The 17,745-nt window shown below is 37.3% G+C and overlaps 1 protein-coding gene across 1 annotated transcript; it reads right to left on the bottom strand.

Annotated features, from left to right (window-relative positions):
• Positions 1 to 7,451: 7,451 nt before the first annotated feature.
• On the bottom strand, positions 7,452 to 14,605 carry cabp5a (calcium binding protein 5a). The gene is made up of 7 exons (XM_017695024.2): positions 14,401 to 14,605; positions 13,741 to 13,848; positions 12,593 to 12,623; positions 11,104 to 11,247; positions 9,823 to 9,932; positions 9,534 to 9,681; positions 7,452 to 7,737 (listed from the first exon to the last, which is right to left on the bottom strand). The coding sequence occupies exons 2-7, from the start codon at positions 13,774 to 13,776 to the stop codon at positions 7,709 to 7,711; spliced, it is 498 nt and encodes a 165-aa protein (XP_017550513.1). The 5' UTR covers positions 13,777 to 13,848; positions 14,401 to 14,605; the 3' UTR covers positions 7,452 to 7,708.
• Positions 14,606 to 17,745: the final 3,140 nt, after the last annotated feature.

A 17,745-nucleotide genomic window follows, 5' to 3' on the forward strand; every position in this document is an offset into this window, starting at 1 on the left:
TAATGCATCCTCTCAGATGTTTTTGTAATATAATCCATATAATCCAGTAATCAGAATGATCTACCACCCAAATAGTACCTGCTCTGTGGGGGTCCATAGGGGTCCTGACCACTGAAGAACAGGGTAACAAAGTATCAGAGAAACAGATGGACTACAGTCTGTAACTGTAGAACTACAAAGTGCACCTATACAGTAAGTGGAGCTGATAAATGGACAGTGAGTGTAGAAACATCTGAGGTGTAGATACTGAGAGGCTCCAAAACAGGTAAAAATTGCATTTAATGCTTACGTTAAGATTAAGATTAAGCCTTGGACTAAATTGTCGTGCCAATAAATCTGCAATGGAAATTAATTTAGTCTCGGATTAGGCTTAATCTGTGTTTGGGGAAATGGGCAGGCTGTGTTTGTTGTTGGCAAACTGACTAAACAGTCAAATATATCTGAAACTCAAATCATCACACTTCGACCTGCAATGCACCTTGACCTGTTTTCTGTCCTACAGTTAGAACAGTTATGTGAGAGGCTGATTCGCCTAAAAACTACTGGCAATTTAGTCTCTTGTTACATAGTGTTCCTTTAAAAAAAAACACCATATGGACAGAATTACACTGGCTAAGCACCACAAACGTATCTCTACCATGATGCACTGAATTAAGAGCTTCCATTGAATCTGGGTAATTTGGATCACAGATTTGATGTATGTAGACAGTCAGCCTCCCCTCTGACTTCATTTACCTGCGCTGAATTTCTCCTGCAGATTAGGTTGTTGTGGTTCTTTTATTTTTTCAATTTGCCTTTATTACTACGACCCCAATTTCAAACTATTTGGGACGTTGTGTAAAACATAAATAAAAACAGAATGTGATGATTTGCAAATCCTTTTCAACTTATATTCAATTGAATACACTACAAAGACAAGATATTTAATGTTCAAATGGATAAACTTTATTGTTTTTTGCAAATATTCACTAATTTTGAATTTGATGCCTGCAACACGTTCCAAAGAAGTTGGGACAGGGGCATGTTTACCACTGTATTACATCACCTTTCCTTCTAACAACACTCAGTAAGCGTTTGGGAACTGAGGACACTAATTGCTGAAGCTTTGTAGGTGGAATTCTTTCCCATTCTTGCTTGATGTACAACTTCAGTTCACCTGTTTCCAATTAACCTGTTCAACTGTGGAATGTTCCAAACAGGTGTTTTTTGAGCATTCTTCAACTTTCCCAGTCTTTTGTTGCCCCTGTGCCAACTTCTTTGTAACATGTTGCAGGCATAAAATTCAAAATGAGTGAATATTTGCAAAAAACAATAAAGTTTATCCGTTTGAACATTAAATATCTTGTCTTTGTAGTTTATTCAATTGAATATCGGTTGAAAAGGATTCGCAAATTGTCGTATTCTGTTTTTTATTTATTTATTATTATGTTATTTATTTAGACTGCCACTGGGTCAGTTCCCCTCTGGTCACTGTGGTGGGACCCTCTAGGCTCCACCTCAGTACCTTCAGTCAGGGAACATAACTAAACCATAATCCACTGAAATGATATGTTCTAAGCTGTACTGACTCCACACACCCTGCCTCGCCTCCCGGCTTTTGTTCTACTGTTCTGTTTTAAAACATTCGGTTATGAAAAGGTATAAATACCAACTTTTCACCTGGAAAAACTGATTTAAGGTTCACAATCAGAAGTTAAAACCACTGTAGAACCTTTGGGGGAACATTTACACTGTTTGTACCTTGATGAAGGAAAAATGACGTCAGTGACACAAAGTGGCACAAAAGTAGCTTAGATACAAATTTTAGGACAACCAACAGTGGTAGAGGTAGCCACTGAGGAAAGTTTACCAGCTAACATTAGCCGAAAGCCAGTGTCTACTATTCTAGTAAGTAATATTAATCAAAATGAACTGAAGAACTACATTGGTCAGCTGTAATAGATGTTAATATGCTGATCACCACCAAAACGACCATATGTTGTATTTGGATTCTGGTATGCTGGTCAACCAGTACAACCAGGCTGTCTGACCAGCTAAACCAGCACCAGCATAAACAAAGATAAACCAGCATGGAATTCATACTAAACTGTGCTGCTTTTTGTATCAGTATAGGTGGCAAATTAATTCACAGGACAGTTTACATGGTTCCATTTAAAGTGCAAAACTAAGCCAGCTAGTTTATTGACCAATAGTTTCCTGTAGTATACCTTTATATCTCATTAGGAAACCATCTAATATATCCAGTATCAGTCTGAGAGCACCTGTTAAACCATTACAGTACTTTACACTGTGACATCAACCCATCAGGAAGTACATTATTTATTTATTCTACATGTTTTAATCAGTGGTGGACGAAGTTCAGAAACCACGTACTTGAGTTAAAGTAAATACACCCAAGGTAAAATATTACTCCAGTAAAAGTAGAAGTTCCTCCCTTTAGACCTCCACTATAGTAAAAGTACTAGTCTAAAAGTATTTGCCTTCAAATGTACTTAAGCATCAAAAGTAAAAGTTCTAAAAGAGTAATTATGGCTCAAGACTTACAAGACTTGCTTCATGAACTCAGTCTAAACCAGTCTTTTAATAGAACGTCATTAATTAGTGACGCTGACGTCTATTAAAATGATCATAAGCACAAAACACTGAAGACAAACAGTTTCCATTAGGTAGAATCGAGTGGCTCTGAAATCACTTTTACAGACAAGAAAAGTTTCAGTTTAAGATTTATTTACAACTTAGTTCCAAGTTTAAGTTTAATAAAAACTGGCTTTAAATTCAGGATCACAAATGGGTTTCCTTTACTGTGTTGATCTGTAGGTCTCTGTTCATAAACATAAACCAGCCCAAACTAATTTACTATAAAATGAAATGGTGTTTGTATAAATTCAGAAAAAAGCCGTGTCAGTCACGACTGCATATGTGGACATATTTCTATATTGTGCTCTATTTACACAAAGTTAGGTTAGTTCATCATTTATGTTGAACAGACTCTACCAAAATTTTACGCTGCTGCGCTGACGTTGAACCATGTGCTGCACTGGTCGGTATGACCAACAGGTCAAAACAAGCTCTAAACAAAGTGACCGCTGTGCCCTGATTGGTGCTCTTGCTTTGTGCTTTTTTCATTTTGACATGTTACGTTTTTATACACACAGAAACCAAAAGGAGCGACAGATTTCTCAAAATTTAGAGGAAAGAGTCAGATATTAGACTTTGAAATGTAGTGGAGTGAAAGTAAAAAGTCGCCCAGAATGGAAAAACTTCAGTACAGATACACGAAATAATACTTAAGTACAGAAACTAATTACATTTACTTTGTTACTGTCCACCACTGATTTTAACCCTAACTTTTCTTCTTTTGGGGAGGTGTTAAAATATTAGGTAGTGTAAGTACTATGCAGGATATTTCAACACCTGGGCCTATGGATCACAACTGGGCCTTGAAGCACCTTCCAAGGTGGTCCTAGGGACAATACTGAAGGAAAGTGGTCCCCAGTGGGCCAAACTTTGCAGGGTTCATGCTTTGCAGGAACGTTCTGCTTAGTTTGCCATCATACTGCCTGATTTCTGAAATAAAACAAATTTATTTCAGCCTAATGTGTTTTAATAGTATTTCATTTTCAGTGTCACGCGTCCCATTTTGGGCAAACAGACACTTGCGACCTTGCGGTGTAATAGGCTGAGAACCACTACTGTAATGCAGTATAAAAGCCTTGCTACCAGTCTCATCTCTTACCCTTCAGACGTTCCAGCATCCCCCCTCCATCACCTTAGGATCCGGAGAGCCGGCAGCCGGCAGATCCGGGGCAATTTGGGATTTTAGAACACGCAGTAATCGCGCCGTTCCCTCCCCTCTGTTCTCTCTAATTCTAGCAGGTTCTGTCAGTCTGAGGTTTTGTACCTTCTGACCTTCTGATAAGGTGATTCAGCAGAGCTGCTCTTGGTCAGCCTGGATGAAGCTCAGGCTGTGAAATAAAGGTTCTATTAGGGGTGTAAAAGTGCATTGTGATCTCAAGCTGACGAATCAATTGAATAGATTTTGAAAAAATCGAACTGAACAGAATTATTATTAGTCACAATGACAACCAGCATCCACTCATTCTGTGGCGAAAGTGAACAAATACACTGATGTATTCATACGTTTTCTATTAAAACATGTCACTTCATAAAGAGACACGTTCTGGGAATGCGACGCTTGTAATGTTTGTACTGTTTGCTTTTGTCGCTACTGTTTAAACACTCCGTTTTCAAACTGTGGTGAAACGTTTGATTTGTAGTGTTAAATCCACAATACTATTCTTGAAAGTGACTGGGGAAAAGTGTTATACTGTTACACTTGCAAATGAAAGGTAAGCCATCCTTATTAAGCTTACACAGAGGTTAGAGCTTGAAGCTTATAGCCAGGCTAACCTTCATACAGAGGTGGACAGTAACTAAGTAAATGTAATTCGTTATTGTACTTAAGTAGTTTTTTGTATATCTGTACTTTACTTAAGTATTTCCATTTTGGGTGACTTTTTACTTTCACTCCACTACATTTCAAAGTCTAATATCTGACTTTTTCCTCCACTACATTTTGAGAAATCTGTCATTCCTTTTGGTTTCTGTGTGCATAAAAACGCAACATGTCAAAACGAAAGAAGTGGAAAGCAAGAGCACCAATCAGTGCATAGCGGTTACTTTGTTCTGAGCTTGTTTTGACGTGTTGGTCATACCGACCCAGTGCAGCACACAGTTCAACGTCAGCACAGCAGCGTAAAAATTTGGGAGCACATACACCTACCTATATGATGGAACTAACCTAACTTTGTGTAAATAGAGCACAATATAGAAATATGTCCACATATGCAGTCGTGACTGGCATTTTTTTTTCTTTTTTTCTATGTTTATGAACAGAGACCTACAGATCAATCCTGATCCTGAGTTTAAAGCCAGAGCCTGAGTTTTTATTCAACTCGTAATTAAGTTACAAAGTAATCTTAAACTAAAACTTTGCTTGTTTGTAAAAAGTGATTTCAGAGCCACTCGGTTCTCCCTGATGGAAACTGTTTACCTTCAGTGTTTGTGCTTATGATCATTTTAATAGACGTCAGCGTCACTAATTAACAACGTTCTATTAAAAGACTGGTTTACCAAGAGAGACACTGGAGGATTTTCACCTAAAATTAGTTGTTATAAAAATGATAACAGGACATTAGAGCCATAATTAATCTTTTAGTACTTTTACTTTCGATACCTAAGTACATTTGAAGCCAAATACTTTTGTACTTTTACTCAAGTTGAGGTCTAGAATAAGGACTTCTACTTTTACTGAAGCAATATTTTACCTTGTGTATCTCTACTTTAACTCAAGTACATTATTTGTGTACATCGTCCACCTCTGCCTTCATTTAGAGGTTAGAGCTTATAGCTTGTAGCTAGGCCAATTTTCATATAGAGCTTGTTTTCATATAGAGAGTGTTTTGTAGCTTTATAGCCTAATCTTAGGCTATTTTCCCCAGGGGTTATTAGGTAGATACAGCCAAGTGAGCTCTGTCATTGGTTAGAACTTCAGGAGCTGCACTGAAGGCCTTACACGTAAGATTAACTACCAACATAATAAAGTGATCCATCTCTCAAGTTTTGATTTACAATGACGGACCAATTTTGGACATTCTAGATACATCACTGACTGTGAATATGATCCATAGTCTGACCAGGTTTCAGCTCTGTGCCAGAACTCTTTACCGAAAGAGTCACTGCTACATACTAGGCCAATTATGAAACACACACCTTCTAAGCCACTTCTCCTTCTGGGTCACAGGGGATGCTGGAGCCTATCCCAGCGGTCATTGGGCAGAAAACAGGATACACCCTGGACAGTTTGCAGGGCAGACAGACACATTCACTCACACCTAGGGGCAAATTAGCATGTTCAAACAGCCTGACTGCATGTCTTTTGTCTGTGGGAGGTAACCCACGTAAACAAGGGGAGAACACAAAAAGGACCCTGGTCACCCGGCCGGGGAATTGAACCCAGGCCCTCTTTACTGTGAGGCGACAGCGCTACCCACCACGCCACCGTGCTGCCGCCATTCATGTTAATGGCTTAAAAATATTAATGTTATTTACAAGCTTCAAAAGTCTGTGTTTTATCTAGAACAACCAAAAAACATGTACCATCGTTAGCTCAGCACCAACTTACTATTAGAAATGCCATAGTGTCACTAACAGAAAGCAGCATTATTACAGAGGTGGGTGGGTTTTGTTTACTTACTTACTTACTTACTTACTTATTTATTTTTAACTCAAATTTTAAAATTCATAGCCTGAACTGAAGGCCTAGCTCTACTAGTCATGATCCACCACTATATAAGACTGTGGTCAGTTTTTTGGTCTGGGATATGTGAGCAACACCTGAATGCAGTATTTCTCAACACCATTTCTTAAGCTTATTGCCTAATGACAGACATTTTAGAGTGTATGGACTGTTTGAGTTGAGATAAAATTACAAAATTAAATATTTCCTTCTTTATTCAATCATAAAATAAAACATATTTGTGTAATTTTATAAGGATCCACAGCTTGTTCTTAAAAAATATTGTTCTTCATATTTGTAATCCCTTTTTCCAATCACATGTATCCTAAAACCATTGCACTTCTCCGCTGCAGACAGGGCCCATCGATGTGCCCTCTTTCACTCTTGTGTCTTTCAGCCTTTGCTTCATGCTGTGTTCATATCCAGCCTGGATTATTCTGATTTTCTCTCCCCTCCTTACCCACCCTCTCCCCATCTCTTAATCCTTAAATGTCGCTTCGTCTCGCAAGAGATTTTTCTCCTCACCATCTGCTCCTCCCAATCCACCCATTACCCAGATTAAACAGGCGATGAGAGTTTTTCTTTCCTCTTCATGGAAATGACAGATTAGCAGAGATGCTTTTCCTTTCATTCATAAAAATATGTCACACCTGCACAGTGACAGGGCTATTTGGGCTAAAGCACATCAAGGTTCAGATCTAAGGTCAGTTAATACCTGTCTGGCTTAATGATTGAGCCTAACCCCCATCCCTGGTCATTTGTGATGCCTGGTCAGTGCTGTTGGCCTCATGCGTCTCAAAGCTCGGTCATAAACATTTCACTGTTGTCGTACGAAAACCTCATATCTCCAAAATGGTAACTTTACAGGAGAAGGAAAAAAAACATACTCTACTTTTAATGTAAGTCAATGGAACCAAACGTCTTTTCAAGTCATTTTGGGCCATTTTTTTGGGTCCATTCATCATGAAATTTACACGCAACGTAAACAACAATAGGTATTTTCAAATTAAGTCAAAAACTGAAAAATGACCAAAAAATGGACATACAAGGTTTTGTTCCGACAGCAGCGATATGCAACAAGGCATTAAAAGTAGAACTTGACTTTTTTTGGAAACAGCACAATTTTATTTATTAGTAAACAATGTCCAAAAATAGTTTCATATAATATATAACATATTACATTTTGACCTCATATATACACATTTTGATGTTGTTTAATATTCAGTGGAAAGTCATATTTGAAGCTGACGTTTAGTTTGGTAAAGTGTCTCTGTATACAACTTATTTATTTATTTTTATCTCGTTGTGTGTGTGTGTGTGTGTGTGTGTGTGTGTGTGTGTGTGTGTGTGTGTGTGTGTGTGTGTGTGTGTGTGTGTGTGTGTGTGATTGTGTGTGTCCACGCTCCTCTCTCAGCAGTTCGACATCATTTTCACAAACTCTGCAAAGAAAAAGTGAAAATATAGTATTAGACTTCGCTCCACACTTAGTTTTCCAGGGTGAGAAGCAACATGTTTGGAAAATATCTTTTTTATAAAGGTTCTTCAGCTGAATAAAATTTATACTGACTGGTATTTTAACCTCAAACTCTAAGGGTCTGTACAGAGGGTCCACAGATCAGTTCTTCACTCTCATAACTACATAATTCATAGTAGTCACTGAATAATTTGTAGTAGATTTGCAGTTACTCATTACAGTTACTAACTTATTTGTAGTAGATCATGAATGATTCCTTATAGGTATTGAATAATTCATAGTAGTTACTGAATAATTTACTGTAGATACTAAATAATACATAGCAGATACTGAATAATTCATAGTATTTACTGAATAATTTACACTAGATACTGAGTAATTCCTTCTATATACTGAATAATTAATAACAGTTACTGAGTAATTCGTAGCAGATACTGAAAAATTAGTTGTAGATACTAAATAATTCATAGTAGATACTGAATAATTCATAGTACTTACTGAGTAATTCATAGTAGTTACTGAGGAATTCATAGTAGTTACTGAATAATTCATAGTAGTTACTGAGGAATTCATAGTAGTTACTGAATAATTCATAGCAGATACTGAATAATTCATAGTAGATACTGAATAATTAATTGTAGATACTGAATAATTCATAATTGCCAACTATCTGCCAACTGTGTAAAAGCTAAATAACCACAGGCCCATCTTTTACAGCACTAGGTGTAAATGTATGGGATGAATGAAGACTGCTTGTTTCTGTGCTTGGTCACAAAAATATTATCTACATTGTGTCTGTCTCGAATTGTTTATCGATTGGCCTCATCATTGCCATTCTCCCACATCAGCATCTTGCATTTACATGTCAAATGTTACGAGAAATGAGAAATGATCTGTACCTGATTGTTCGGCTGATTTAGTGATTTAGGTCTGTTGTATTTTCCTATATTCCACTTTACAATTTCTTTATTTGAACACTTGAATAAGTAAATGCTAAAACGTATTTATATATACACTTTCAACTGTAATTCTAAGAAAAATCAACACTTCTTTAATTTTCTGAAACATTATCAAAGTTTAAATACTTTGAATGCCATTCACTCCCCAGTCCACACAGCTCATGTACAGAAAGTAAGCTGACAAAAACAGCTCATTTTGAATTCTTAGTTTTTGTGATGTCAGAAAAACCAAAGCATTTACATAGACATGCATTTTTGGCCTGCTGCAGCTTAGCTCAATTTGCACTGAAGTTATTAGGAGTGTTTCAACTCAGCCTGCTTTTTGAATGAGGCAGAAAATAGGTCAGTCAGTCGGAACAGAGCGTGTTATATCAGTCTTAAAGGAACAGTAACCACAGCCTTTTTGCCTTCTAAGGGATAAAGAAAAGTGGGAAAATAGTCATATAAAAATGAACTAATGACCCACAAAAATCATATCGCTGCTGTGGGAGCAAAACCTTGTATCTCCAAAATGGTGACTTTACAGGAGAAGAAAAAAAGATACTTTACTTTTAATCTAAGTTAATGGAACCAGAGTTTTTTCCATGTAATTAGGGGCTGTTTCTTTTTGTCCATTCATCATAAAATTTACACACAGTGTAAAGGGCAACAGGCATTTTCCAATTATGTCAAAAACTGAAAAACAACAAAAAATGGAGATACAAGGTTTTGTTCCAACAGCAGCGACATGTAGACCTCAGGGTACAACATGTAGGATATGGTCAGTATAAGATTATTTGCAATGTAATACACCAGTTTGTACCTTCAAAGTCTACTGTTCCGTCGCCGTTGTTATCCGCCTCTTTAACCACTGCGTCGATCTCTCGGCGGTTCATGTTTTCCCCCATTAGCTTAGTCATTGCCAGCCTCAGCTCTTCTGTTGTGATCTCTCCGTCTCCATCCATGTCAAACTGCAGAACAAGAAGAAACAGAAGAACAAGAACAGTTAACAAAACCCAAGGTTTGCCATGTCCAGCGCTGCAGCGTCTCCTCTTTAGTGTTGAAGTTAAAAAGGTTTCAACTCTCCAAATACCTCCAGGTTCTCCTCTCACCTCTTTGAAAGCATCTCTCAGCTCCTTCATGCCAATCATGCCGGCCGTTTCAGCCAGGAGCTTTGGTGCCATCAGCTCCACAAAGTCCTCAAAGTCCACTCGGCCTCCCACTGCAGGGCATGGTCAGTTAGTTAGTACCACTGAAATGCAGCACTGTCCGAAAATCACTTATTTCCATTCAACACATCCATTAAGTATAAACTGTTAATTGGAGGACATTTGATGCGATAATGTACTGTCACCGGGAAAGTCAAAGGAAAACAAATAAAAAACACCACTGAGTGGGTTTGATTACTTCAGAAAATACAACCAGCTTCTAAGACTGAACTTTGCAGTTGTGTCTGCAGATTCTTTGAGAAGCTGAAAGCAAGTCTCCTGAAAAGAATGGAAGCTGGAACAAAGGGACAGAGTGCACTCAAAAAGGATGGTTCTTCAAGGGTTCTTCAGTAAAGTAAACGGTTCTATGTAGAACCATGAAGACTCAAAGAACCCTTTGCATGTGTAAGGCTCTCTGCATTGTGAAATGGTTCTTGAGATCAATGGAGAATGTGTTGTATATGGTTCTATATAGCACTAAGGAGGGCTTTTACAAGGGTTGTTACAAGCTTGACATTGTTAAAATAAAAGAACCCTTTTGGAGCCACATAGAACCCTTTTCTGAAAGGTTCTTTATAGGACCATGATCCCTTAAAGAACCATTTGCATGATGAAAGAGTTCTCTGCATTGTGGTTGATGGGGAATGTGTTGTATGTGGTTCTACATAGCACCAAAAAGGTTCTGCTAGTGTATACCATTGTATACAAGCTTGACAATGTAACAACAGAAGAACTCTTTTGGTCCCATATGGAACCCTTTTCAAAGAGGTTTTCTCAAAGCAGAGAACCCTTTAATTGTGCAAAGGGTTCTTGGGTGTTCATGGTTCTATGCAGGATCATTTTACTGAAGAACCCTTGAAGAAACATCTTGTGTGGACACATGAAATACTGAAAAACTGATGTTATATTTAGTAGATACAGTCACTTGCAAACATTTGGATGGCACATTATATATATATATATATATATATATATATATATATATATATATATATATATATATATATATATATATATGTTGTCTAATATGTTGATTAATCAATCAATTAATTAATTAATTAATTAGGCCAGGAGTGTTCAAATGTTGGCTTACGATTATATATGTTTATCCTGAAAAATGAACATCTCATACTTAAGGGGAATTTGGAGAGAACATTAAAGAATCATCTCTGCTGAAGAACGTACGGTTCATGTTGATGTTCTGGCCCAGTTCGATCAGTTCCATCTCAGTAGGCATGTAGCCCATCGTCCTCATCAGGTTCCCGAGGTCCTTACAGCTGATCAGTCCATCTTTATCCTTATCAAACTCATCAAAGGCCTCACGCAGCTCTGCAAAGTAAGATTAAAACCACAAATGCTGCAGAAATGCTACTGCTGTAATAACGAATTAGGCAATAAAGTGATGTAGCAACAACAATGTAAAAAGTCCTGTAAATTTACAGCATTTTACAGTAAAAAGCAAGTTGGCTATTTTACAGAATCATACTGTTAAACATTTGGAGTAGTGTATTGGTTTACAGCAACAGACCAGACAATGTAATTTACAGTGATTTACTAGAAGCACAGTTGACAGCAAGGTATACAGCTAAATACAGTAAAATACAGTGAATTTACAGTGAAATACAGTGAATTTACAGTAATTTACTTGCAACTCTGCTGCCAGTAAATTACTGTCAAAAGTGTTGACTGGTATTTTAAGCAAGTTGACTGGTATGTTAAGTCTTTTGCAGTACAATCCTGTAAAATAACAATCGTTTTTTACTGTAAAATAAATACTGGAAATTTATAGAGTCAAAACTCACTGGAGAACAAGAAACCACATTGAACTGAATGTGTCCAGAGCGAAAAAAATTATCCTACATTTTTTATAGTGTTAATGTTCAAAATCGGACTGTGTTGTGCTGTGTTAGCCTTTACCTTCACATATTAACTCTACTGAGCATTGCCAACTGTTGACTGCAAACTTGATAACAAACTTGGATGGTGGTATGTACGGTCGTATGCAAAAGCTTGGGTGCCCATGGTCATATGACATGTTCTTGTTGATTTAAAAGTAAAATAAGTGAAAAATGTGATATTTAAGTGTGTTCTCTGAGGGTGTGTTAACTTATTCACACTTTGAATAGCAACAAAATATGGAATTTCACCGGGGTGTTTGAACAGACGGGCTGGTCTGAGTATTTCATAAACTGCTGATCTACTGGGATTTTCCTACACACAACCATCTCTAGGGTTTACAGAGAATGGTCAGAAAAAGAGAAAATATCCAGTGAGCGGCAGTTGTGTGGACGAAAATGCCTTGTTGATGTGAGAGGTCAGAGGAGAATGGGCAGACTGGTTTAAGATGATAGAAAGGCAACAGTAACTCAAATAACCAACCAAAATCTCTGAGGAACGTTTCCAACACCTTGTTGAAAGTACACCACGAAGAATTAAGGCAGTTCTGAAGGCAAAAGGGGGTCCAACCTTTTACCTGTACCTAATAAAGTGGCCAGTGAGTGTATGTAATAGTAAGATCAAATTTTTTCCCAATATAACTAATATTTTTGTAATGCTAATGCCAAAACATTAACAATATTATTTAATTTAATGTGAAAGTTAGGCTCATGGCACAAAATAAATCCAGTGCTATATTTCAGGAGTAGAATGTAAACTTGATAGTTCCATTATTTACCTTCAATCTCATCCTCTGCCAGCTGTCTGTCCTGAAAGACAAAGAATTTTATAAATTCATAATATATGATATTCTAAATGGACTCTAAAAGCACTGTCAGTATTTCTCATATTTATATTTCTGAGACTATGTGAATTTAACAAAAACATTTCAAAGTATATTAAACTTTACACTTTACAGTTTATAAAATATACTGAGTGATTTATTTGGTCTATATGTAATAGATTAATACTACTCTTTCATATCAATTTTTGTATTGATTTTTCTGATGCTACATGCATTGTTGCACTGATAAATCATGCATTTAAAGAAATACATGAATCTTTCTTATATTTATACAAAATAAATATTTATTTTTGTGATATTATTGATCATCCTTAGTATCTTTCTTATTATTGGTGTTTTGGATTTTGTGTGATAAATACAGATAAAGATATTCAACTTTCTTATATTGCTGTTTTGAATTTATCACCACTAATCACTAATATTCACTAATCATATTAGTGATAATAATCACTAGTCATGTAAATTGTAATTAATATTATACCATCTTAAAATAAAATATTCAAATAGCCAACATTCAGTACATTCATATTAATTTCATATCTTTCCTAAATGGATATTTCTGATATTATACTTGTGATGTATATATTGAAATACCTTTAGCTTTTATCTGAATAAAATATATTAATAGCTTATAATTATTGTAGAATTATTGACCTTTTTAAAAAATGTCTTTCTGTATTTTATATGATATTTCAGGACACCCTATGAATTTGAATACAATTTTAATATTCACATAAATATCTATATAAATATTTTCTTTATGTAAGAAAATATTGTATTAACATTAAAAAGTGTAATATATTTCACAATGATTTATGAGTGCTAATTTAATATGGTGTCAGAAATATCATACAAGAACTACATTAAACATTGATATTCATATTTTATGATAAAATATATAGAAATACATGTCATATATTAATAGATAGATTAGTGGTTAGATAGATAGATGTGTTAGTATCTTTCTTGTATTGTTATTCCTGACATCACACAAAAGTAACCCTAATTAATCACTCTGTGTATTAAAATAATGAATCATTCAGGCAGATACTGGAATATTGTAGGATGTTTGATATACGTACGATCTTCCCGCCCCGAATGAAGATGCAGGCTGTCATGTTCGTGAGGAAGATGATGCTGAGCTGAATGAGAGTACAGCACTTGCGTGCCTGGCTCTGGAGTCCACGTCACTGCAGGACCAAAGGAATAAATACTAATAAATAATCAGTATTGGACCAATGATTAGATTTGGCTGATATTTTAAGCTCAAATTTGATAATATTTTTATTGTGGAGTATAATGTTCAGGATTACTGTACTAAAATATTCACATTTTAGGTTTGTTTAGGCTTAGTTTCTACATTCTAGGAATGTTTATGGATCAGCGTTGATGGATATGTGCAAGAAAATGATTAAATACCAGCATCAATTCCCATATCAGCGCATCCCTAGCCCACTGATATTTCTAAATTTCTGCATAATTCAGTTGAGATGCAAATAGAACCATGTAGAGAGGTTTGAAATGGTTCATTACAGAGATTCAGATTACTTTACAGTGGTCGTGATAGGAACCAGGGGTTGTGATTTTCTGTAAATTTCTCTAGAGCGGAGGATTTCACACCAAATCACTATGAATGACTTTACATCTTGACCATTTCATCATGCAGGAATTTTGAAAAAGCGGTGGAGTTACCCTTTAACTCAAACTTTTTGTTGCTATTGAAATATGATCATTCTGCTCACCTCTATTCAGTCGATCTGAGGTCTTTCCACCCTCTCTCCTTGCAGTGGTCTCTCTCTCTCTGTCGCTCTCTCTCTGTCTCTTTCTCTCTCTCTGTCTCTCTCTCTCTCTTTCTCTCTCTCTCTCTCTCTTTCTCCCTCTCTCTCTCTCTCTCTCTCTCTCTCTGTGGTCAGAAACGAGTGGACGGTCCTTCTCGATCACTCTGACTGGCCGAGAGTGTGTGAGCTGTTTGTATAGAGTGAGCGGCAAAAAAGGAGAGCAGCAGGAGGGAGTGGTCATGATGACATCATCCACATCTCAGCTTGAATGGGTCAAAAAATAGAATGACCTGTTGGTACAGAAATGACACAAATGCTGGACTTTTACCTCAAAGCCAATGTCATGCATTAAAGGGGAACTCCACCCTTATTTTTTAATTTGCACATAATTAAGTGGTTAAGATGTAAACAGAGTCATTCAGAGTGGTCTGGTGCGAAACTTTCTGTTCTAGAGAAACTTACAGAGTCAATACTGTTCACAGTGGTGGTGATAGGAACCAGACGTCCTCCTCTAAAAGCTCCCCTCAGAAAGTGACTACATAAAATGGTTATGAATGGGCTGATAGCTTTGAAATAAGATTTTGGGCCTAAGGTGCATCTTTTAAAAGTCATTCGTGGTAGAGAGGCAAAATAGTTCCCAAAGAAAATGTATTATTCCAGATTTTCCACTATTTTCCATCAACAACATTCCATATAAACTCAGAAGACTCGTGTAGGTTCACTGGTGGTTCTGGATGGTAAATAAAATGGCTATATTTGTGTTGTAGTCATGGTGACGCCTGGTTCCTATTACCACCACTGTAAAGACATTTGAACCATTTCACACCAAACCACCCTGAATCTACATCTCAAACACTGAAATATACTGAAAATTTTAAAAGTGGGTGGGATTTACCTTTGAATTCACAGAATGTCATCTATTGTTGATTCAAAAGTAAACAAAACAACATACTTGTATTTTAATTATTAAAAATAGGTATCTTATGCAACTTCTTTTATGTATACGTTTCTGTTACATCACATGCTGTTAGATAAACATGTCACTGATATGTTCTTAACTGCTGTGCGATTTAATAATAAGTCAAACCTAAATCATATAACCTCCGTCTGGTCCGTAAGGTTTTACCTTAGCGTGGGTCAGTGGAGTAAACAGAATAGGATTACAGTAATTCCACTGTTTCTATACAGCGCACCAATTCATGTCATGGCATCTGGGATTAGGACACATGACACGTTTGCTCATTATTTAACAAGTCGTTATGTAAATATTCGGCTTGAACCTGTATAGACTGTAATTCCGAGCTAACAGGCATTCACAACAGAATAAACAAGCATCACCTTTGGGCTTTGGTCCATATTATACACACACACACACACACACACACACACACACACACACACAAACACACACACACACACACACACATATATATATATATATATATATATATATATATATATATATATATATATATATATTTCCAAAAGTATTCACGTACCCAACCAAGTCATTGCATTCAGATGTTCAGGTGTATAAAACGAAACCCCTAGGCCTGCAGACTGCTTCTACCAACATTAGTGAAAGAATAGGTCGCTCTCAGGAGCTCAGTGAATTCCAGCATGGTACCGTGATAGGAGGCCACCAGTGCAACAAGTCCAGTTGTGAAATTTCCTCCCTACTAAATATTCCACAGTTAACTGTCAGTGGTATTATAACAAAGTAGAAGCGATTGGGAAAGACAGCAACTTAGCCACGAAGTGGTCAGCCACATAAAATGACAGAGTGGGGTCAGCGGATGCTGAGGTGCATAGTGCGCTGAGGTCGCTGACTTTCTGCAGAGTCAATCGCTACAGACCTCCAAACTTCATGTGGCCTTCAGATCAGCTCAAGAACAGCATAGAGAGCTTCATGGAATGGATTTCCATGGCGAGCAGCTACATCCAAGCCTTACATCCCCAAGCACAATGCAAAGCATGGAATGCAGTGGTGTAAAGCGCCGCCACTGGATTCGAGAGCAGTGGAGACATGTTCTCTGGAATGACCAATCACGCTTCTCTATCTGGAAATCTGATGGAAAAGTCTGAGTTTGGCGGTTGCCAGGAGAATGGTACTTGTCTGACTGCATTGTGCCGAGTGTAAAGTTTGGTGGAGGGGGGATTATGGTGTGGGGGTGTTTTTCAGGAGTTGGGCTCAGCCCCTTGGTTCCAGTAAAAGGAGCTCTTAATGCTTCAGCACCAAGAGATTTTGGACAATTTCATGCTCCCAACTTTGTGGGAACAGTTTGAGGATGGCCTCTTCCTGTTCCAACATAACTGCGCACCAGTGCACAAAGCAAGATCCATAAAGACATGGATGAGCGAGTTTGGTGTGGAAGAACTTGACTGACCTGCAGAACTTGACTGTCCTAACCTCAACCCGATAGAACACCTTTGGGATGAATTAGAGCGAAGACTGTGAGCCAGGCCTTCTCGTCCAGCATCAGTTTCTGACCTCACAAATGTGCTTCTGCAAGAACAGTCAAAAATTCCCATAAACACACTCCTAAACCTTGTGGAAAGCCTTCCCAGAAGAGCTGAAGCTGTTATAGCTGCGAAGGGTGGGCGGACATCACATTAAACCCTATGGATAAAGAATGGGATCTCAGTCAATTTCATATGTGTGTGAAGGCAGACGACCGAATACTTTTGGAAATACAGTGTGTGTGTGTTTGTGTGTGTGTGTGTGTGTGTGTGTGTGTGTGTGTGTGTGTGTGTGTGTAAATACATATATATGCATTGGCAAAAAGACACTTGAAAACAAGGGGTAGAGGTAGAAATAAGAAAAGGGATTGAGCCTAAGTATTCATCTCCACCTGGAGGTTACAAATTTGAAACCCAGTGATGCTACAGGGATCCATAACTGGGAGCCCAAGAGGACAAAAAGCCTGTTGGGGCTGTGTGATGTAAAGAATCCCAGCTAGCAGGGAAATTAAAGAGCATACACAGTTGAAAAAAAAATGCAGCTTTTAAACCTAAGAGCAGTTGAGGGTTAGGTGCCTTGCTCAAGGGCAGATAACAGATAACCTGGTTCTATATTGTCGCTAAACTGAGACTCAGAACCAAAAATGTGAGTTAGGAGAACATTGGACTAAATGAAGAAATTTGAGTCTAGAGAACTCCAGTGCCCTCCGGTTGAGCTACCTCAAGAGAGGTGAAGTTGAGCTGACTGTCATTTGTCACAGTTAATCTAGTAACAGAGCTGATGGGAAAATATTCACTAATATTTATTTTAAATATCCATTTTATACAAAAAAAGTGAACGTCTTTTAA

This window comes from Pygocentrus nattereri, chromosome 13 (genome assembly GCF_015220715.1).
Source record: "Pygocentrus nattereri isolate fPygNat1 chromosome 13, fPygNat1.pri, whole genome shotgun sequence".
Taxonomy (NCBI): Eukaryota; Metazoa; Chordata; class Actinopteri; order Characiformes; family Serrasalmidae; genus Pygocentrus; species Pygocentrus nattereri.